We start from the raw sequence: 23,608 nt of genomic DNA on the forward strand, positions 1-23,608 counted from the left end.
GAATACGCTGCAGTTCTTTTCAGTCAAAGTTGCAAAGATTGACGAGAGTTTAAAGTGGCCGCTTGATGTGTATGGGTTCTTTTCCGTACGTGATGTGGTGGATCACAAACGCAACATGATCTTCTCCTGCGACAGGGATAACTGCCAGACCATCAGCCAAGAGGTTCGTCGCTATTGGTATCTGTCTGAAAATCATTATTCTTTAGGCTCTATGTCAGTAAGAATGTAACACATCGATCCTTAGCAATATAATGGTTATAAGTACTTACAGTTATGCCAATTATAGATGCTTCTAAGAAAAATGCAACGATCCAGTGTGAAGGCTTTGTTGTTCATATAAGAATAAATACGCAAGTTTGCTGGTAATTTCTTGTTTGTGCGAAATTTCAATGCCAAATGTTTATGGCATCTCTTCACGAAGGAAAAAAGAGCTTCCAACATGAAAGCCTCCAAGCCAGCCAAACTTTATTTTTTTCTAAATTTATTCAATTCACCACCGCCACTACAAATTGTTTTGTATTTTCACTGACAACAATGTCTTGTTAGAACAATTAATAGTTTACTATCAATATTAATAATTTATTCTGAACTTATCAAATTGATTTTAAAAGTGTATGTAGAGAAAATGCTGCCCTTATGTAATGGTTCATGCAAGTGTTGGTTTTTTATCTTTGTACTTTTCAAGGAGCGTTTGGGAGGTGCATAATCATGTTTTTTTATCCATATAAATGGCTCTAGACTGGAATGCAACGGACAATCTCATAATTAGTTGAAATTAAAGCTCCTCAAGTTTTGATTGTGATCAGCTGGATGTTGTCCTTTTTAGGGCTTTATGGAACGCCTTGTGATGGGAATTAGGCCTACAACTGGGGTCATATTCCGTCACTTTGTGCTTATCATGAAGTGCATATGCAAGTGGTGAGTGCTGATAAGATTTGTTATCCTGCAGCACTCCCTCATCAATAGTAGAGCAGGCATTTTGTTAATGCACAAGTTTGAATTTGAGTATGATTCCGCGCATCAAATTAGTGCATGTTTTCAGGTATATAGAAGTCATATGGAAGAGCGCCTGTAACATTTAACCAACTCTTGATTATTCATTCCCTTGAGAACTCCACAACCCTAACTTGTGCTCCCAACTCCTGCACTACGTAGTCCATTGTCCGTCTGTCCCTCAGTTCTGTTTGGGAGTAGCGTTCTCTTTGTTGTCTCTTTATGTAAGTAGTGTCTTGTGTTCTCCTTTGAAATTTTGCTTGAAAGATCTTCTAGCGCAATATGCAAGGAATTAGCAAACAAATAATTTTGAACAATGACATGCTTAGTGTGGATATACGTGCAACTGAACAAATATACTATTATTTTTCTGCCGGTCACTTGAGCATTAAGCTAATATTTTTGTCCCGTCATTACTGTAATGTACCTCACATTCTTTATGCTATGCATTTTCAATTCAGTGCACGATTTTGTGAACTTTTTTTTCATTATGCTGCTCAATGTTTACTTTGGCATTTTGGACTTACTTTTTGTTTAGACTAGTTTGTTTAGTCTGAAGGGCTTCCAAGGTATAAAGTTGCTAACTGGCCAAACTGTGATTGTAGACTCTTGCCTCTTACATATTTTGATCATTGTAACCTTCCTCACATTTATCTCTTTTGGATTTCTAACACATACATTGTCACCATAGTTATGTTCCACCTGTCTTTTTACCAACAGAGACCATAATAGTTTGGTTATGTTTCTTATTAATTACTGGTGAACTTTACATAATAATTAATTAATAGTGTGATGCAGGATCCCTATCTAACGCTGACAGGTCCAACCCGTGCTGTTGTGGTGACATCAGATCCTTCGTACTTTGAGATTGAGCTGAAAGTGAAGGGCACTGCTGAATCTGAGGATAAATATTTAAGCCGCCTAGTTATGACATACAGGACGGGTTTTCTGGATAGAAGTTTCACTAGTGGGCTTAGCACTCTGGAGATGGCATTCAAAGAGATCATCCAATCTGTGGAGGCCACAATCAGTGTAAAAGTCGTTGATGGATCATGGCCAGATGGTTTTCGTGGTGTATTTTGTGCGAGCATCGATGACATAGCTGGCTTGAAAGTCAAGTTGCTGGAATGTGGAGATGATAGATTGCCTCTTGATGCTGATGGCAACATCAAGCTTAGATGCAAGGTCGTTTCTGTTGGACTTGAGGGATTGCTGAGGATTTCTGTCATGGCACACTGTATTAATGGGGATCAGGTTGTGGAGAGTCATTGCAGAGAAGATGTTAAGAGTCATGAAGTAGTGTTTGAACCCAGGAGATCGGGTACAAGCTCCAATACTGAGCTTAAGATTGGCTCTTGCAGAATGGAAGTCACTGTGAGCTGGTCCCTTTTCTCTTATCAGCTGTAACTTACCTGGCAAGGTTATTGCTACTAGAGCCCATCTGCTTTAAGCAACAGCTGTCGCATTTTAAGTGCTATTTTGTGCTATACTAAACAAAGTATGTATTTCTTATTGTTGCCTGTATGGATAAAGTTAGATTTTCATAGGTGCTGTGTTGGCTTAATTCTAACAGTATCTATGTATGCTAGCAGAGTTCAACTTATCTTACAGAAACCCTGCCACATTTACTGCTACAATCATAACATCGGCGTATATACTATTCCCTCTGTCTCAAAATGTGAGACATTTTTTGACACTACTAAAAAACATCTTACATTTTGAGATAGAGTATTATTTATAAGGTTTCATCATTCTCCTATCCTTCATTATATGATTGCGGTATGTAGAGCCAAACAGAGATGAAAAGCTGGGAGTTCCCTTGCTTTTACTGTCTTTGGTCTTGATGCTTACAATTTGAAGATCACTTTTGTTGAAAGGGATATTCTGGAATTGAACTGGGAGCTTAGACAATCTACAGCCGGAGCCCCATATCCTCCCCAAATATCTGGGCGGCCTGCTAGGTCATTACCCGGACAACAAATTGCCGCCAACCAGACTGTGCATAGCTATCAAAAACACCTTAAGCGGCTGTTACATGCATACGGCACTCCAAAACATGATGTCCAAGTTTGCCTGATGACTTCAGGTTCACCGCGAGCATCTTCTCGCCGCTGCCCGTCCTGGTCTCCACCGTGGGGGTTTCTCTCTGCACAAATCCGATCATTCATTGGGAAAGAAACACATGATGATGTAGACAGAAATCAAACAGATAAAACAAGTCTGAATACGAGTTCAAACATAACTGCCAAAGAGCCGGCGTGCACATCCAAGTCTTAATATGAGTACAACATAGCTGACAAACAGAGCATACAGCCGGCGTGCACAGCCATCCCTGCGCACGGCCGAGCTGTCAGTCAAATTGTCCTGAACACACTTACATGTGGCCGGCATGCACAGCCACCAAATCCAATTCGACTTAAACAAATTCGCCCAATAAGAGATACAGACCAAGCTCACCAGCTATCCGGGGGATACACTTGGTTCAGCGGTATGAAACCCGGTTCAAGAATAGGCATCCCATAGGCCGGGGTTCGCTGATGCATTTGCGGGATCAGATGAGCTTTCTCAGTCCTCTTCAGAACTGTGAATCCATTCATCATATCCAGGAAGCTGTTGATACGGTAGATTCTGTCATAATCCCTCATCTTTTCTCTGGTTCTTAGCAAGCCACCATTGAGGCCTGCTTCCAAGGCAACTTCACACATGACGCCCCAGCTGCCAATGCGCTTCCAGACTCTCCAGCTAGGCAGCCCTGCAATGTCCAGGGCGGCTGGATTCGCTCCATTTTGGATCCTCCTGACTAGCTCATCAAAAACATACTGGAACCGTAGTGCTTCGCAAATAAGCGTAATTGCTTTTTGAAGCGCCAGCTTCAGATTTGAGCTTGTCATATCATTCGGGTGCCACGTCCAAATTGTGTGGAAGATAAACTCTAGAGTTGTGCGACCGCCCATGTCAACCCTGTATCATATAGTACTGGTAGTGATGCGACCGTTGACAGAAAAACAATGGCGCGAATAATTATCCCAAATCTTTCACGGTACGGTGTCTCCCGAAATAACGTGACGCTCGCGATCTTGTAGATGCAATTACCACAGAAACAACACGCACACCCAATAAAAGGAAGTACGTGGACGATCTTTAGAAAGATCAGCAACAAATTAGAGCTAGATGCCTCCAATCTGCTAGCCTGAATTCACAAAGTAATCAACTTCTCAACTGATATTAACTCGTATGGGAAGATACCCCGACTTGTCCGTGACTAACAGCAAAATAAAACCCACCCCTTACACGAGGCACAGCCTCCCTTTTATATGGTGCACGCAGGCACACAATACAAGGGCTCAGCCCGACTCTATCGTGAGTTGATTTCCAAACCGACTTAAACAAAAGGACTTTCTCTCTCCTATCTCTACTAATTAGGAATTAACTAATTTAAAAAGATCCGGCAAGCTGATCGCAAGAATCCAAAACTAACCAGTACTTCTTCACGTAACATTGACTTGACTTTGAATAACCAACGCACGTATCAACATGGTGTTCTGAACTCTGGCTCAACATCATCCGTTGGTGCAGTTCGGATTGAAGTTTCCCCCTTAAATTTATTTGTCATCATCTTGCTGCCATGATAAAACTTGTTCGCCAGAACTGCCTGGTGGGTGTTATAAACAACAACATGCTCTCTCCTTTTCTGACGTCGTGCGGGCACGACATATCTCTCCTTTATTCCTTGATGATTTGTTGTATTAACAGTATCATTTGCAAAGGCACATGGGGTCACATCAGGTAGCCTTAGTACACAAGAGATAAAAATCAATATAAAATGTTCAAACTAAATGAGTTGGGGATTTAATTTAGTTATGGATTTAAATAGGAAACCTGAGAATTTAAAACTATACAACATTGCAGTTGCCAAACTTTAAACTCTCCGGACAGAGTAGTATATGCATGATATCCAAAAGTATTCCTAAACGCTACTCGTATTTTCAACACACAAGTATGTACTGAAACAGTGATGAATTCAACAAAACTTGTTGAAAATGGGGAGAAAACTTACTTGTCCTGATGCCCCTCATCAAACTCATAGTTTACAACATCACCCATCGGGAATGCCTATGTTCAATGATCTCTTTAATGGACACCTGCAACTTTTCAAATTAAACTTTGGGAATATTACTTTGCTGCCAAAGAAGGAGGGAGGGTCCGCCCTGAGCAATTCAGGCCGATCTGTTTGCTCAATGTGAGCTTTAAAATTTTCACGAAGGTTGGACAAATCGTCTCACACAGATTGCGCACAGTGTGGTGCAGCCAACACAGACCGCTTTCATGCCAGGACGACATATCCTAGAGGGGGTGGTTGTCTTGCATGAGACCCTTCATGAAATCCACTCGAAGAAACTTGATGGTGTGATCTTTAAAGTGGATTTTGAAAAGGCCTACGATAAAGTCAAGTGGCCTTTTTTGCAACAAGCTTTGCGCATGAAAGAATTTGACAAAGCCTGGAGAAAACAGGTCGAATCCTTTGTGCAGGGAGGGAGCGTTGGTATTAAAGTTAATGACGATATTGGTCATTACTTTCAAACGCTTAAAGGATTAAGACAGGGTGATCCCATGTCACCGATTCTTTTTAATATTGTGGTTGATATGTTGACCGTGCTTGTTAGCAGAGCGAAACAAGATGGTTTGGTAGGTGGGCTTATCCCACATCTAGTTGATGGTGGGGTATCTATCCTACAATACGCAGACGACACAATTATTTTCATGGAGCATGACCTCACGAAAGCAAGGAACATGAAGTTAGTTCTTTGCTTATTCGAACAACTGTCCGGCCTCAAGATTAATTTTAATAAAAGCGAATTGTTCTGCTTTGGACACGTCAAGGAGGAGCAAGAAAGATATAAACAGTTGTTCGGGTGTGTATTAGGTCCGCTTCCTTTTACGTATCTAGGGATACCAATTCATCATCGCAAACTTACTAATAAAGAATGTAAATATATTGAGGATCGGTTTGAGAAGAAATTAAGTTGCTGGAAAGACAAACTTTTATCGTACAGAGGAAGGCTAATTCTTATTAATTCGGTGCTAACGAGCATGCCAATGTTCCTCCTCTCTTTTTTTGAAGTACCAGTAGGAGTACGGAAAAGATTAGACTTCTACCGATCTAGATTCTTTTGGCAAATTGATGAGAATAAGGACAAGTATAGGCTCGCCAAGTGGGAGATGATTTGTAGACCAAAGAACCAGAGTGGATTGGGTGTTGAGAATTTAGAAGTGAAAATAGGTGCTTATTGAGCAAATGGTTATACCGCCTTTCAGTGGAGACTGAGGGGGTGTGGTTGCAGTTACTTCGAAACAAGTACTTATACGCTAAGCCTTTGGCTCAGGTAACGGCACAACCATCAGACTCACCTTTTTGTAAAGGACTTATGAGGAAAAAGGTTGCTTTCTTTAACAGAGTGACATTTAAAATGGGGAATGGGCAACGAACTCGATTCTGGGAGGATACCTGGTTAGGGGGCACTCCATTAGCATTACAGTATCCAGTTTTATATCACATTGCACAACGGAAAGAAGTTTCTGTTGTGTCTGTGTTGCAGTCCATTCCACTTAATATTCAATTTTGACAGGCACTTGTGGGTCCACGCTAGGATACATGGTTGCATCTTGTGCGTAGGTTAATGAAGATTAATCTTTCGGATGCCAATGACACGATAAGTTGGAAGTTAACGGGGTCAGGTATTTTCACGGTTAAATCAATGTATACGGATTTAATCAATACTGGAGACATCCCATGGTCGGGCCATATCTGAAAAATTAAGGTGTTGTTGAAAATAAAAGTGTTTATGTGGTTTGTTCACAAAGGTGTAATCTTAACCAAAGATAATCTAGCCAAACGCAATTGGGAAGGGAGTCAACGATATTGCTTTTGTGACCAGAATGAAACAATTGAACATCTACTTATTAAATGTCTGATTGCTAAATTACTTTGGAGAACTATTCATGTTGCTTTTAACATCACTCCGCCAACTTTAATATCACATTTTTTTCATGACTGGCAGAATGGGGTGGCACCTCAGACAACTGCACAAATCAGAGTTGGAGCATGTGCGTTGCTTTGGGCGATATGGAATTGTCGGAATGATGTAGCCTTTAACAGACAGAACATTACTAATTTTTTGTAGGTCATCTTCAGAGCGTCTACATGGATCCGTACGTGGTCCTTACTTAGCCATACGGACCACGGGGCACACATGGCTATTGGGTGCAATCGATGGGAAACGGTTACACGGGATACATACAACCGATATGAATGGCGATCCAGTAATAGGCTAGGTGTGTAGACATCTTGATCTATTATAGCCGGCTGTGACTTTTTTTATTTTTGACCGTGTGTGGCATTTGTTTCTTCATGACTTTTTGAAACCACTTGAGAAAACTTTTGGATCTCTTTTTCTAATAAAATGACTGTGTGTATCGAATAATGCAGAGGCCGAGGGTTAACCTCCTTTTCTAAAAGAATCAGGAATGGCAGCCACCCCAGAGTAGGAGTAAAACGGAACCAAGCCGACCACTCGGCGTCCAGCTGCCTTCTAAATCCCAGTAGATAGAGGTCGAAGTCCCTTATCAGGAATTCCACTCTCGCATAATCATTGGTGCTTGAAAAGAAGACGACACGAAAGTAGCTATGACCCTCAGTAGGATGGTTGGCTGCATTTGGGTATGGGGTGATTGGCTTTCCGTAATACTCTCTTCGTTCCTAAATATTTGTCTTTTTAGTGATTTCAATAAATGACCACATACGGATGTATATAGACATATTTTAGAGTGCAGATTTACTCATTCTGCTCCGTATGTAGTCACTTGTTAAAATCTCTAGAAAGACAAATATTTAGAAACGAAGGAAATAGGTTGCAGGGCAGATCTTTGTTAACCGGCGGATGATTATTTGCACGAAATTCTCATAGTGCTAGGCCAGCTCGTCTTCTTCTTGTGACGCCCGCGATTTAATCGTACACTAATCATACACGCAAACGTGTACGATCAAGATCAGGGACTCACGGGAAGATATCACAACACAACTCTACAAATAAAATAAGTCATACAAGCATCATATTACAAGCCAGGGGCCTCGAGGGCTCGAATACTAGAGCTTGATCATAGACGAGTCAGCGGAAGCAACAATATCTGAGTACAGACATAAGTTAAACAAGTTTGCCTTAAGAAGGCTAGCACAAACTGGGATACAGATCGAAAGAGGCGCAGGCCTCCTGCCTGGGATCCTCCTAAACTACTCCTGGTCGTCGTCAGCGGGCTGCACGTAGTAGTAGGCACCTCCCGAATAGTAGTAGTCATCGGCGACGGTGGCGTCTGGCTCCTGGGCTCCAACGTCTGGTTGCAACAATCAGATATAGGAAGGGGGAAAAGGGGGAGGAAAGCAACCGTGAGTACTCATCCAAAGTACTCGCAAGCAAGGAGCTACACTACATATGTATGCATTGGTATCAAATGGAATAAGGGTATCATATGTGGACTGAACTGCAGAATGCCGGAATAAGAGGGGGATAACTAGTCCTTTCGAAGACTACGCTTCTCGTAACCTCCATCTTGCAGCAGGAGAAGAGAGTAGATGGTAAGTTCACCAAGTAGCATCGCATAGCATAATCCTAACCGATGATCCTCCCCTCGCCGCCCTGTGAGAGAGCGATCACCGGTTGTATCTGGCACTTGGAAGGGTGTGTTTTATTAAGTATCCGGTTCTAGTTGTCATAAGGTCAAGGTACAACTCCAAGTCGTCCTGTTACCGAAGATCATGGCTATTCGAATAGATTAACTTCCCTGCAGGGGTGCACCACATAACCCAACACGCTCGATCCCATTTGGCCGGACACACTTTCCTGGGTCATGCCCGGCCTCGGAAGATCAACACGTCGCAGCCCCACCTAGACTAACAGAGAGGTCAGCACGCCGGTCTAAACCTAAGCGCCCAGGGGTCTGGGCCCATCGCCCTTAGCACACCTGCACGTTGCGTGGGCGGCCGGAAGCAGACCTAGCCTAACAGGCATTCCAGTCCAATCCGACGCGCGCCGCTCAGTTGCTGACATCACGAAGGCTTCAGCTAATACCACGACGTCGAGTGCCCATAACTGTCCCCGCGTAGATGGTTAGTGCGTATAGGCTAGTAGCCAGACTCAGATCAAATATCAAGATCTCGTTAAATGTGTTATTTTGAAATAACCGCGAACGCCAACCAGGGCCAGGCCCACCTCTCTCCTAGGTGGCCTCAACCTGCCCTGTCGCTTCGCCACAAAGATCCACTCAGAGGGCCGTCGGGACAAACATCCTTTCGGACCCAATCCGTGGATCACTCGCGGGTACTCCTACGAGCCGACCCGTCTTTAGTTATCATCAGTATCATATATTATGTATATAGTATATACCCATGATCACCTCCCGAGTGATCACGGCCCGATAGTATAGCATGGCAGACGGACTAGGATGTAGGGCCACTGATGAATTACTAGCAACATATACTAAGCATGTAGGATTGCAGGTAAGGTATCAACAATAGTAGCAACAATGACAGGCTATGCATCAAGATAGGATTAACGGAAAGCAGTAACATGCTACACTACTCTAATGCAAGCAGTAGAGAGAAGAGTAGGCGATATCGGGTGATCAAGGGGGGGGCTTGCCTGGTTGCTCTGGCAAGAGAGAGGGGTCGTCAACTCCATAGTCGTACTGGGTAGCAGCGACGTCGGTCTCGGTGTCTAGCGAGAGAAGAGGGGGAAGAAACAATAAATATACTGCAAACAAATGCATAATGATGCATGACATGACAAGTATCGGTGCTAGGGGTGCCCTAACGCGGTATGAGGTGATACCGGTGAAGGGGGGAAACATTCGGGAAAGTATCCCCGGTGTTTCGCGTTTTCGGGCAGAGGAGCCAGAGGGGGAAAGTTGCGAGTTCGGTATGTTAGGGATGTGTGGCGGACGAACGGGCTACGTATCCGGATTCGTCTCGTCGTTCTGAGCAACTTTCATATACAAAGTTTTTCCAACCGAGCTACGGTTTATTTTATATTAATTTTAAAAGATTTAAATCATTTTGCGAATTTATTTAAATATTTAAATTCAACATTATCCAGAACAGTGCATGCTGACGTCAGCACGACGTCAGCAGTCAACAGGGGCGTTGACTGGTCAACTGACATGTGGGTCCCGATCGTCATTGACTGTTTAATCTAATTAGGGTTTAAATAAACTAAAAAGTTAATTAGATTAATTAAACATGATTAATTAACTTAATTAATTACTTACTTAACTAATTAATTAATTTAATTATTAATTAATTAATTATATTTTATTCTTTTATTCTTTTATTCTTTTTTAAACGTTTTGGAGGCAGGGCCCCACATGTCATTGGCATAGGGAGCCATAGCGGGTGTGTGTGTGGGGCGGGGGTTCACGGGCGTCGGGCGCAGGCGCAGCCCGTATGGGCGCTGCGGGCGCGACCAGCAGGGGCAACCCAACTGGGGCGCCGGCGACCATGGCAGAGCACCGAAGAAGAGGGAGGTCGGTGGCCTGGGGTGGCCTGGGTGGGCGCGGGTCGACAGTGAGGGGAGCCGCAGCGAGGGGGCACGGCACACAGGGGACGGGGAAGGGCAGCAGTAGCTGCGGTCGGCGCGAGCGCGCGACCATGGGCGCGCGAGTGAGCGCGAGGAGGGGGGAGGCGGTGCGATGAAGTGACCGTGGTGCCGTTCGGCGATCCCGTCGATGCGACGGAATGGACGACGGTGACGGGGAGAGAAGAGGAGGCCGGGGGCCTCACCGAGGGAGCGTAGGGGACAAGGCAGCGGGGGTTGAGGAGGAGGACGGGGATGAGCGTCGTGGAAGAGGCAGTCCAGCGAGGAGGGGCTTGATGAATCCGCCGAGGAAGCTCCGGCGAGGCAACAAGGGCGGCGGGGTGACGGCGCCGGCCACGGCGTCGAGAGGCGGGGGCGAAGCGGAGCTGGGCGCGCGTGCTCGACGGGATGGACCCGGGAGCGGCAGCACGCTAGGTCGTTATGGGCGAGGCCAGCACAGGCCTGCCGGGGCAGCGAACGGCGGCGGGCGCGGTCGTGAAGGCAGAGGGCGACGCGGGCGGCACGGCGAGGGGCGCCGACGGGATCGGGGCGCCCCCGATCCACATCTCGCGGGGGGAGGGGGGAGTGGGAATCATGGGTGAGAGTGGGGAGATCGTGGGGGTGGTTGGGCTCAGGTCTGAGGCGACTCGCCTCTGTCCTCGGTGTGCAGCGGCGCGAGAGGGAGAGTGAGGAGAATCGGGGGAGTGAGTAGGCAACGGGGTTAGAGTTTCGGGTGGGACGCCTAGTAGGCCAGGGGCGTGGGTGGCCGGTTGGGCCGGCCAGGCAGCCTAGTGGCCGGCTGGGCCGAAGCCCAGCGAGGGAGGGGGGTTCACTTTTCTTCCTTTTGTTTTCTTGTTTGTTTTTCTTTTCTTTTTCCTATTTTCTTTTATTCTATTTTATTTTACTTTTAGTTTCTTTAGTTTTATAATTATGACGATAGCTCCTAAATTAATGTCTCCGAAAAACCCACTGCCTTGAAAAATTTGGTGACTAATAAACTAGTTTAATATTTGTTTATTAATCTAAAAGCATTCAAATAATTGTCTTTGCTACTGTTTTATTTAGTTAAGTGCATTTGAACTTTTTATAAAGACTTGGTTTATCCACCAACCTTACTTATGAATTATTTGGCTCACTCCGAACATTTTAGTTTTAATATTTGAAATCTTTTATTGTTTGCTTGATTTTGAATTTGAATTCGAATCGGTTTCGAACTAACGCGAGATTAGCAACAGAAATCGAGGTGACGTGGCATCATTAGCGGAGGGTTACTGTGGCTTAATTATCCGGGCGTCACAATTCTCCTCCACTACAAGAAATCTCGTCCCGAGATTTAAGAGGAGGACTAAGGGGGAAAGGTATGGTTACGAAAATCCTAACGAATCTCCTCAGTCTTGGTTGCTCTTCTTGAAGAGGTCGATCCATTACATTGACGTCTTCATTTCTCTGCTTCATGTCATCATGGTGATGTCGTCCTTTTCTCGGGAACTCCATCGTACTTACGAATAGGTAAGGGGCATCTCGGCTACGACAGAATGCTTATGAGGGAAACAATCTGGGGGTTAACCCATGAAGGAGCATAAGATTATCTCTCGAGTTGAACATATAGAATACATCAAGAGTAAGGTACGAAGGTACAATAAGAGGTTCCAAGCGAATAGATAGTTGCTCGAAGTCTGAACCAGAGTGAGAAAGGGGTTCAGAGCAGCGAGAGTAAGTATTGCGTCTAATACCAGAATAGAGCACTAAGAAGGTGTCCCGTGAATTAAATATGAAGCCAAGCACGAGGAATAACCATTAGAAACAGGGTTGTTCAGGAGAGTCAGGTTTCGATCCTGTGGAACCGTGGGTTATGGGTCCACCATGTGGGTTAAAAGTTGGAAGGGTGGAGACGTCTTGCGTGATCATGCAAGCAAGGCAAGTCAGAGGCTAGTCTGTCGATTATGTCGGCAACAACGACGGTACCATGGGCGAGGGACGAAGAGAACCATTTTCCTGTTTGTTGAACGAGGCGGACCAATAGGCAAGGTTCTCGTCCATCGGTGGCTACCAGAATGTCATCAACAATAATAACAGGGTCTTACTGACAAAGTTGTACACCGAGGTGTTTACATAAGCAGGAGAATATTACTGCTTAGATCATATATGTCACAAGAAACGTTAAACCAACCAATGGAAGGAAAATACGATTATCAGTTTAAACAAAACAATGGAAAGGAAAAATGTGTTTAAACACATATTTCAGGGGTATATCCTTCCCAAGGACAAGCAGAGTATGATATCCATGACAGGATATTATGTGGAAAACTCCTTAGGTAGGGGAGAGAAATTTCATGACATTACCCATACATCGGTGTTTGGATACTTGATAAGGACATTTTTGCATTGTGCTTCAAATGCTCTTATTGAAAATCGGAGTACCACAGACATGCCTCGAGATAGCACTGCCATGGTCTTCAAGCAAAGGTTAGACTGTGGATACACGAAGGACCCATCAGGAACAACTTGTAGAATAAGTTTTACAATTTTATCATGGAAGAATGGATAACCTTGCTAACAAGGAAACTATAACAATAGGCCCTCCGGCCTGGTGTACTAGGCATGACATCACCTTACCGGGTCATATAAAGACCATTGTTATTACTCTTGGAAATATGTTCTCACCATCATATCTGATTGAGGTTCAGATCTAATTGGTGTCGGGATACCTCAGACTCGGGATGCCCGAGAAGAAGAGGTGCAACACAATCAACGAGATGACATTATATGATTCTCGGGAAATGAACTATGGAAGCGAGTTCCGAATAAGGGTTCATCATTAAACTAAGGAGAGGATGAGGAGGTGGCTGATGGACTCAGCGACAACTCATCGAGATTTCCAAAAACATGGATTTCCACAATTATGTGAACAAGAAGATAACATTTGTCATACCAAATAATATAATGATGTATGCTCGAGGAAAAACATACGCAATTAAACATTGGTTGAAAGGTGCACCCAAAATATGGGCCGGGTTGCACGATCAATGTTAGAATGGTGACTTAATGAACAAAAGAATTAGAATCAAACTCGACCATTCACTTCAAAGAAATAGGGTTGCTAGAAGTTTTGAATTCACACAACATAGTTCAATTGTCGGTATTCCGGTTAGAAAGAACACGGGTACCAAGAAAGAATGGTGAGGGTGAGAAGTATCACTATACCAAGAATTCTTAAGAGGTGGTGAAATTCTCATGACATTATTGGCATAAGATGGTAATATTCCAAGGTAGAACATAACACAAGCTGGGAAGAAAGGAACTCAAGGTGATACACAAAACATGAGCAAGTTTGTGTTGGAGGGAGGGCATTAACTTTGCCGACGATAATACAAACCATCGAGGGGCAAGGATGGTATTTCCCATCAAGAATTCAATAGATATTTTGGAAGAGCTTAGAATGTTGATGATCACGACACCTTTGTCGAAAGATTCCATGAGGCTGTCATTGAATAACGACGACATCAAGCAAAAGGAATGGTGAAGCAAAAGACCAATTCACCGATACCAAAGGATATTATTACAAGAAGCTTCCATGATAAGTTCTACATCGTGTCCATGGGCATGAACACAAAGTTCAAGGTCGACTCCCACTTCTCCAATGTATAACCTTTCATCCACTTCTCACTTTCGAAGAAGTTGTAGTGTTGAAATTTTATCTAGCAAAATACCAGAAGAGTATGACTCGTGAAAACTTTCGAGTTCACACATATTAAGGAAGGCATAGGTTCAACCCGTCGGGGTATCGTGGAAACATATACCACAAGCTTCAATAGTAAATACCACCAGCTCGAAAACAGAGCATGGTTGAGAAAACAGAGGATACAATTTACCAAAGGCTTTATGTATCCGAGGACGGCTTAGAAGATTATTGAATATGAAGGATGCTGTCAGATAAAATCCAACAAAGTATTTGACGGTCCATAAAAGTGTTTATGTGAGTACCGGCAAAATCAAAGGAAAAAACAATGCAAAGGCACTGGATTATAGAAACAACTGACTAATTCAAAGTTTAGATGCAAAGGAATTTATGATTTCCAAATCAAGGGATCAAAAGCAAACGCTCTGATTAGGGATGGATAAGTTGAATACCCTTAGGGGTACAATCGACATCAATTGGATTGGTTGAGAACCAGCTCATGTTCAAAATGACGTCTGAGCCGGAAAGATAGTTTAAAAGGATCAACTGATGATTGCGTGCATTCGCACTCATGTTGAATCAATAGGATCAAAATGACGGTACCTAAGGATACTAACGAATATTGCTAGACATATGGAAAGCATCCATAATGCAAGCAGACAAGTATTGCAGAGCAATAAGCTACTAAGGATTTTTGGAGGATCGAATAGTATTTCGAAGGCCATTGTGAAACATATGAACAAGTGGGGGATGAGCGGATTCTCGATAAATGCGAGAATTATGTTGGGGAACGTAGTAATTTCAAAAAAAATTCCTACGCACACGCAAGATCATGGTGATGCATAGCAACGAGAAGGGGAGAGTGTGATCTACGTACCCTTGTAGATCGACAACGGAAGCGTTTGGTTGATGTAGTCGTACGTCTCCACGGCCCGACCGATCAAGCACCGAAACTACGGTACCTCCGAGTTCTAGCACACGTTCAGCTCGATGACGATCCCCGGACTCCAATCCAGCAAAGTGTCGGGGAAGAGTTCCGTCAGCACGACGGCGTGGTGACGATCTTGATGTACTACCGTCGCAGGGCTTCGCCTAAACACCGCTACAATATTATCGAGGACTATGGTGGAAGGGGGCACCGCACACGGCTAAGAATATGATCACGTGGATCAACTTGTGTGTCAAGGGGTGCCCCCTGCCCCCGTATATAAAGGATCAAGGGGAGGAGGCCGGCCGGCCTCTATGGCGCGCCAAGGAGGAGTCCTCCTCCTAGTAGGAGTAGGACTCCTACTAGGAGGGGGAAAGAAGTGGGGAGGGAGAAGGAAAGGGGGGCGCCGCCCCCCCTCTCCTAGTCCAATTCGGACCAGGGGGGAGGAGGCGCGCGGCCCACCTTTGGCTGCCCCTCTCTCTCTCCACTAAGGCCCATATGGCCCATTACTTCTCCCGGGGGGGTTCCGGTAACCCTCCGGCTCTCCGGTTTTCTCCGAAATCACCTGGAACACTTCCGGTATCCGAATATAGCCGTCCAATATATCAATCTTTATGTCTCGACCATTTCGAGACTCCTCGTCATGTCCGTGATCACATCCGGGACTCCGAACTAACTTCGGTACATCAAAACTCATAAACTCATAATATAACTGTCATCGAAACCTTAAGCGTGCGGACCCTACGGGTTCGAGAACAATGTAGACATGACCGGGACACGTCTCCGGTCAATAACCAATAGCGGAACTTGGATGCTCATATTGGCTCCTACATATTCTACGAAGATCTTTATCGGTCAGACTGCATAACAACATACGTTGTTCCCTTTGTCACCGGTATGTTACTTGCCCGAGATTCGATCGTCGGTATCTCAATACCTAGTTCAATCTCGTTACCGGCAAGTCTCTTTACTCGTTTCGTAATACATCATCTCGCAACTAACTCATTAGTTGCAATGCTTGCAAGGCTTATGTGATGTGCATTACCGAGAGGGCCCAGAGATACCTCTCCGACAATCGGAGTGACAAATCCTAATCTCGAAATACGCCAACCCAACATGTACCTTTGGAGACACCTGTAGAGCACCTTTATAATCACCCAGTTACGTTGTGACGTTTGGTAGCACACAAAGTGTTCCTCGGGAAAACGGGAGTTGCATAATCTCATAGTCAAACATGTATAAGTCATGAAGAAAGCAATAGCAACATACTAAACGATCAGGTGCTAAGCTAACGGAATGGGTCATGTCAATCACATCATTCTCCTAATGATGTGATCCCGTTAATCAAATGACAACTCATGTCTACGGCTAGGAAACATAACCATCTTTGATCAACAGGCTAGTCAAGTAGAGGCATACTAGTGACACTCTGTTTGTCTATGTATTCACACATGTATTATGTTTCTAGTTAATACAATTCTAGCATGAATAATAAACATTTATCATGATATAAGGAAATAAATAATAACTTTGTTATTGCCTCTAGGGCATATTTCCTTCAGTCTCCCACTTGCACTAGAGTCAATAATCTAGATCACATCACCATGTGATTAACATCGATAGTTCACATCATCATGTGATTAACACCCATAGTTCACATCGCCATGTGACCAACACCCAAAGGGTTTACTAGATTCAGTAATCTAGTTCACATCGCTATGTGATTAATACCCAAAGAGTACTAAGGTGTGATCATGTTTTGCTTGTGAGATAATTTTAGTCAACGGGTCTGCCACATTCAGATCCATATGTATTTTGCAAATTTCTATGTCAACAATACTCTGCTCGGAGCTACTCTAGCTAATTGCTCCCACTTTCAATATGTATCTAGATTGAGACTTAGAGTCATCTATATTAGTGTTAAAACTTGCATCGACGTAACCCTTTATGACGAACCTTTTTGTCACCTCCATAATCGAGAAACATATCCTTATTCCACTAAGGATAATTTTGACCGCTGTCCAGTGATCTACTCCTAGATCACTATTGTACTCCCTTGCTAAAATCAGTGTAGGGTATACAATAGATCTGGTACACAGCATGGTATACTTTATAGAACCTGTGGCCAAGGCATAGGGAATGACTTTCATTGTCTTTCTATCTTCTGCCGTGGTCGGGTTTTGAGTCTTACTCAATTTCACACCTTGTAACACAGGAAAGAACTCTTTCTTTGACTGTTCCATTTTGAACTACTTCAAAATCTTGTCAAGGTATGTACTCATTGAAAAAAAACTTATCAAGCGTCTTGATCTATCTCTATAGATCTTGATACTCAATATGTAAGCAGCTTCACCGAGGTCTTTCTTTGAAAAACTCCTTTCAAACACTCCTTTATGCTTTGCAGAATAATTCTACATTATTTCCGATCAACATTATGTCATTCACATATACTTATCAGAAATGCTGTAGTGCTCCCACTCACTTTCTAGTAAATACAGGCTTTACCGCAAGTCTGTATAAAACTATATGCTTTGATAAACTTATCAAAGCGTATATTCCGACTCCGAGATGCTTGCATCAGTCCATAGATGGATCGCTGGAGCTTGCATATTTTGTTAGCACCTTTAGGATTGACAAAACCTTCTGGTTGCATCATATACAACTCTTCTTTAATAAATCCATTAAGGAATGCAATTTTGTTTATCCATTTGCCAGATTTCATAAAATGCGGCAATTGCTAACATGATTCGGACAAACTTAAGCATAGATACGAGTGAGAAACTCTCATCGTAGTCAACACTTTGAACTTTGTCAAAAAACCTTTTTCGACAAGTCTAGCTTTGTAGATAGTAACACTACTATCAACGTCCGTCTTCCTCTTGAAGATCCATTTATTGCCGATCATCGGGCAAATCCATCAAAGTCCATACTTTGTTCTCATACATGGATCATATCTCAGATTTTATGGCCTCAAACCATTTCGCGGAATATGGGCTCATCATCGCTTCCTCATAGTTCGCAAGTTCGTCATGGTCTAGTAACATGACTTCCAGAACAGGATTACCGTACCACTCTGGTGCGGATCTCACTCTGGCTTACCTACGAGATTCGGTAGTAACTTGATCTGAAGTTTCATGATCAATATCATTAGCTTCCTCACTAATTGGTGTAGGTGTCACAGAAACAGATTTCTGTGATGAACTACTTTCCAATAAGGGAGCAGGTACAGTTACCTTATCAAGTTCTACTTTCCTCCCACTCACTTCTTTCGAGAGAAACTCCTTCTCTAGAAAGTATCCATTCTCAGCAACGAATGTCTTGCCTTTGGATCTGTGATAGAAGGTGTACCCTACTGTCTCCTTTGGGTATCCTATGAAGACACATTTCTCCGATTTGGGTTTGAGCTTATCATGATGAAGCTTTTTCTTATAAGCATCGCAACCCCAAACTTTAGGAAACGACAACTTTGGTTTCTTGCCAAACCATAGTTCATATTGTGTCGTCTCAACGGACTTAGATGGTGCCCCCTTTTTTTTAACGTGAATGCAGCTGTCTCTAATGCATGATCCCAAAACGATATTGGTAAATCGGTAAGAAACATCATAGATTGTACTATATCCAATAAAGTACGGTTATGACGTTCGGACACACCATTATGCTGTGGTGTTCCAGGTGGCATGAATTTGTGAAACTATTCCACATTGTTTCAATAGAAGACCAAACTCGTAACTCAAATATTTGTCTCCACGATCAGATCGTAGAAACCTTATTTTCTTGTCACGATGATTTTCCACTTCACTCTGAAATTCTTTGAACTTTTCAAATGTTTCAGACTTATGTTTCATCAAGTAGATATACCCATATCTACTCAAATCATTTGTGAAGGTCAGAAAATAATGATACCCTCCGCGAGCCTTAACACTCATCAGATCGCATACATCAGTATGTATTTATTTCCAATAAGTCAGTTGCTCGCTCCATTGTTCCGGAGAACGGCGTTTTAGTCATCTTGCCCATGAGGCATGGTTCGCAAGCATCAAGTGATTCATAATCAAGTGATTCCAAAAACCCATCAGCATGGAGTTTCTTCATGCGCTTTACACCAATATGACCTAAACGGCAGTGCCGCAAATAAATTGCACTATCATTATTAACTTTGTATCTTTTGGTTTCAATATTATGATTATGTGTATCACTACGATCAAGATCCAACGAACTATTTTCATTGGGTGTGTAACCATATAAGGTTTTATTCTTGTAAATAGAATAACAATTTATTCTCTTACTTAAATGAATAATAGTATTACAATAAACATGATCAAATCATATTCATGCTCAACGCAAACACCAAATAACACTTATTCAGGTTCAACACTAATCCCGAAAGTATAGGGAGTGTGCGATGATGATCATATCAATCTTGGAACCACTTCCAACACACATCGTCATTTCACCCTTAACTAGTCTCTGTTTATTCTGCAACTCCCGTTTCGAGTTACTAATCTTAGCAATTGAACTAGTATCAAATACTGAGGGGTTGCTATAAACACTAGTAAAGTACACATCAATAACATGTATATCAAATATACTTATGTTCACTTTGCCATCCTTCTTATCTGCCAATCACTTGGGGTAGTCCGCTTCCAGTGACCAATCCCTTTGCAGTAGAAACACTTAGTCTCAGGCTTAGGACCAGACTTGGGCTTCTTTACTTGAGCAGCAACTTGCTTGCTGTTCTTCTTGAAGTTCCCCTTCTTCCCTCTGCCCTTTTCTTGAAACTAGAGGTCTTGTCTACCATCAACACTTGATGTTTTTCTCGATTTCTACCTTCGTCAATTTCCACATTACGAAGAGCTTGGGAATCGTTTCCGTTATCCCTTGCATATCATAGTTCATCACGAAGTTCTACTAACTTGGTGATGGTGACTAGAGAATACTGTCAATCACTATCTTATCTGGAAGATTAACTCCCACATGATTCAAGCGATTGAAGTACTCAGACAATCTGAGCACATGCTCACTAGTTGAGCGATTCTCCTCCATCTTTTAGCTATAGAACTTGTTGGAGACTTCATATCTCTCAACTCGGGTATTTGCTTGAAATATTAACTTCAACTCATGGAACATCTCATATGGTCCATGACGTTCAAAACGTCTTTGAAGTTCCGATTCTAAGCCGTTAAGCATGGTGCACTTAAACTATCAAGTAGTCATCATATTGAGCTAGCTAAACGTTCATAACGTCTGCATCTGCTCCTGCAATAGGTCTGTCACCTAGCGGTGCATCAAGGACATAATTCTTCTGTGCGGAAATGAGGATAAACCTCAGATCACGGATCCAATCCGCATCATTGCTACTAACATCTTTCAACACAATTTTCTCTAGGAACATATCAAAATAAACACAGGGAAGCAACAACGCGAGCTATTGATCTACAACATAATTTGCAAAATACTACCAGGACTAAGTTCATGATAAATTTAAGTTCAATTAATCATATTACTTAAGAACTCCCACTTAGATAGACATCCCTCTAATCCTCTAAGTGATTACGTGATCCAAATCAACTAAACCATGTCCGATCATCACGTGAGATGGAGTAGTTTCATTGGTGAACATCGCTATGTTGATCATATCTGCTATATGATTCACGCTCGACCTTTCGGTCTCCGTGTTCCGAGGCCATATCTGTATATTCTTGGCTCGTCAAGTATAACCTGAGTATTCTGTGTGTGCAACTGACCCATTGTATTTGAACGTAGAGCCTATCACACCCGATCATCACGTGGTGTCTCAGCACGAAGAACTTTCGCAACAGTGCATACTCAGGGAGAACACTTCTTGATAATTAGTGAGAGATCATCTTATAATGCTACCGTCAATCAAAGCAAGATAAGATGCATAAAAGATAAACATCACATGCAATCAATATAAGTGATATGATATGGCCACCATCATCTTGTGCTTGTGATCTCCATCTTCGAAGCACCGTCATGATCACCATCATCACCGGCGCGACACCTTGATCTCCATTGTAGCATCGTTGTCATCTCGCCAATCTTATGCTTCCACGACTATCGCTACCGCTTAGTGATAAAGTAAAGCATTACAGCGCGATTGCATTGCATACAATAAAGCGACAACCATATGGCTCCTGCCAGTTGCCGATAACTCGGTTACAAAACATGATCATCTCATACAATAAAATTTAGCATCATGTCTTGACCATATCACATCACAACATGCCCTGCAAAAACAAGTTAGACGTCCTCTACTTTGTTGTTGCAAGTTTTACGTGGCTGCTACGGGCTTAAGCAAGAACCAATCTTACCTACGCATCAAAACCACAATGATAGTTTGTCAAGTTGGTGTTGTTTTAACCTTCGCAAGGACCGGGTGTAGCCACACTCGGTTCAACTAAAGTTGGAGAAACTGTCACCCGCTAGCCACCTTTGTGCAAAGCACGTCGGGAGAACCGGTCTCGCGTACGTACGCGTAATGTCGGTCCGGGCCGCTTCGTCCAACAATACCGCTGAACCAAAGTATGACATGCTGGTAAGTAGTATGACTTATATCGCCCACAACTCACTTGTGTTCTACTCGTGCATATAACATCAACACATAAAACCTAGGCTCGGATGCCACTGTTGGGGAACGTAGTAATTTCAGAAAAAATTCCTACGCACACGCAAGATCATGGTGATGCATAGCAACGAGAAGGGGAGAGTGTGATCTACATACCCTTGTAGATCGACAACGGAAGCGTTTGGTTGATGTAGTCGTACGTCTCCACGGCCCGACCGATCAAGCACCGAAACTACGGCACCTCCGAGTTCTAGCACACGTTCAGCTCGATGACGATCCCCGGACTCCGATCCAGCAAAGTGTCAGGGAAGAGTTTCGTCAGCACGACGGCGTGGTGACGATCTTGATGTACTACCGTCGCAGGGCTTCGCCTAAGCACCACTACAATATTATCGAGGACTATGGTGGAAGGGGGCACCGCACACGGCTAATAATATGATCACGTGGATCAACTTGTGTGTCAAGGGGTGCCCCCTGCCCCCATATATAAAGGATCAAGGGGAGGAGGCCGGCCGGCCTCTACGTCGCGCCAAGGAGGAGTCCTCCTCCTAGTAGGAGTAGGACTCCTACTAGGAGGGGGAAAGAAGTGGGGAAGGAGAAGGAAAGGGGGGCGCCGCCCCCCTCTCCTAGTCCAATTCGGACCAGGGGGGAGGAGGCGCGCGGCCCACCTTTGGCTGCCCCTCTCTCTCTCCACTAAGGCCCATATGGCCCATTACTTCTCCCGGGGGGGGGGTCCGGTAACCCTCCGGCTCTCCGGTTTTCTCCGAAATCACCCGGAACACTTCCGGTATCCGAATATAGCCGTCCAATATATCAATCTTTATGTCTCAACCATTTCGAGACTCCTCGTCATGTCCGTGATCACATCCGGGACTCCGAACTAACTTCGGTACATCAAAACTCATAAACTCATAATATAACTGTCATCGAAACCTTAAGCGTGCGGACCCTACGAGTTCGGGAACAATGTAGACATGACCGGGACACGTCTCCGGTCAATAACCAATAGCGGAACCTGGATGCTCATATTGGCTCCTACATATTCTACGAAGATCTTTATCGGTCAGACCGCATAACAACATACGTTATTCCCTTTGTCATCGGTATGTTACTTGCCCGAGATTCGATCGTCGGTATCTCAATACCTAGTTCAATCTCGTTACCGGCAAGTCTCTTTACTCGTTCTGTAATACATCATCTCGCAACTAACTCATTAGTTGCAATGCTTGCAAGGCTTATGTGATGTGCATTACCAAGAGGGCCCAGAGATACCTCTCCGACAATCGGAGTGACAAATCCTAATCTCGAAATACGCCAACCCAACATGTACCTTTGGAGACACCTGTAGAGCACCTTTATAATCACCCAGTTACGTTGTGACGTTTGGTAGCACACAAAGTGTTCCTCCGTCAAACGGGAGTTGCATAATCTCATAGTCATAGGAAGATGTATAAGTCATGAAGAAAGCAATAGCAACATACTAAACGATCAGGTGCTAAGCTAACGGAATGGGTCATGTCAATCACATCATTCTCCTAATGATGTGATCCCGTTAATCAAATGACAACTCATGTCTACGGCTAGGAAACATAACCATCTTTGATCAACAGGCTAGTCAAGTAGAGGCATACTAGTGACACTCTGTTTGTCTATGTATTCACACATGTATTATATTTCCAGTTAATATAATTCTAGAATGAATAATAAACATTTATCATGATATAAGGAAATAAATAATAACTTTATTATTGCCTCTAGGGCATATTTCCTTCAAATTATTCGTAGGGGTATTCAGGTGA

The 23,608-nt window shown here is 43.4% G+C and overlaps 1 protein-coding gene across 1 annotated transcript; it reads left to right on the top strand.

Annotated features, from left to right (window-relative positions):
* Positions 1-6: 6 nt before the first annotated feature.
* LOC119359622 lies at positions 7-2,525 on the top strand. The gene is made up of 2 exons (XM_037625748.1): positions 7-163; positions 1,792-2,525. The coding sequence occupies exons 1-2, from the start codon at positions 116-118 to the stop codon at positions 2,398-2,400; spliced, it is 657 nt and encodes a 218-aa protein (XP_037481645.1). The 5' UTR covers positions 7-115; the 3' UTR covers positions 2,401-2,525.
* The last annotated feature ends 21,083 nt before the right edge of the window (positions 2,526-23,608 follow it).

The sequence above is a fragment of the Triticum dicoccoides genome, chromosome 2A (genome assembly GCF_002162155.2).
Source record: "Triticum dicoccoides isolate Atlit2015 ecotype Zavitan chromosome 2A, WEW_v2.0, whole genome shotgun sequence".
NCBI classification, from domain to species: domain Eukaryota; kingdom Viridiplantae; phylum Streptophyta; class Magnoliopsida; order Poales; family Poaceae; genus Triticum; species Triticum dicoccoides.

What these genes read in the sequence shown, in the direction of transcription:
- LOC119359622 (XM_037625748.1), top strand. Translation starts at nt 116, where the DNA reads ATGATCTTCTCCTGCGACAGGGATAACTGCCAGACCATCAGCCAAGAG. An exon ending in GCCAGACCATCAGCCAAGAG is followed by an intron (nt 164 to 1,791) that starts GTTCGTCGCTAT and finishes AGTGTGATGCAG; the next exon opens with GATCCCTATCTAACGCTGAC.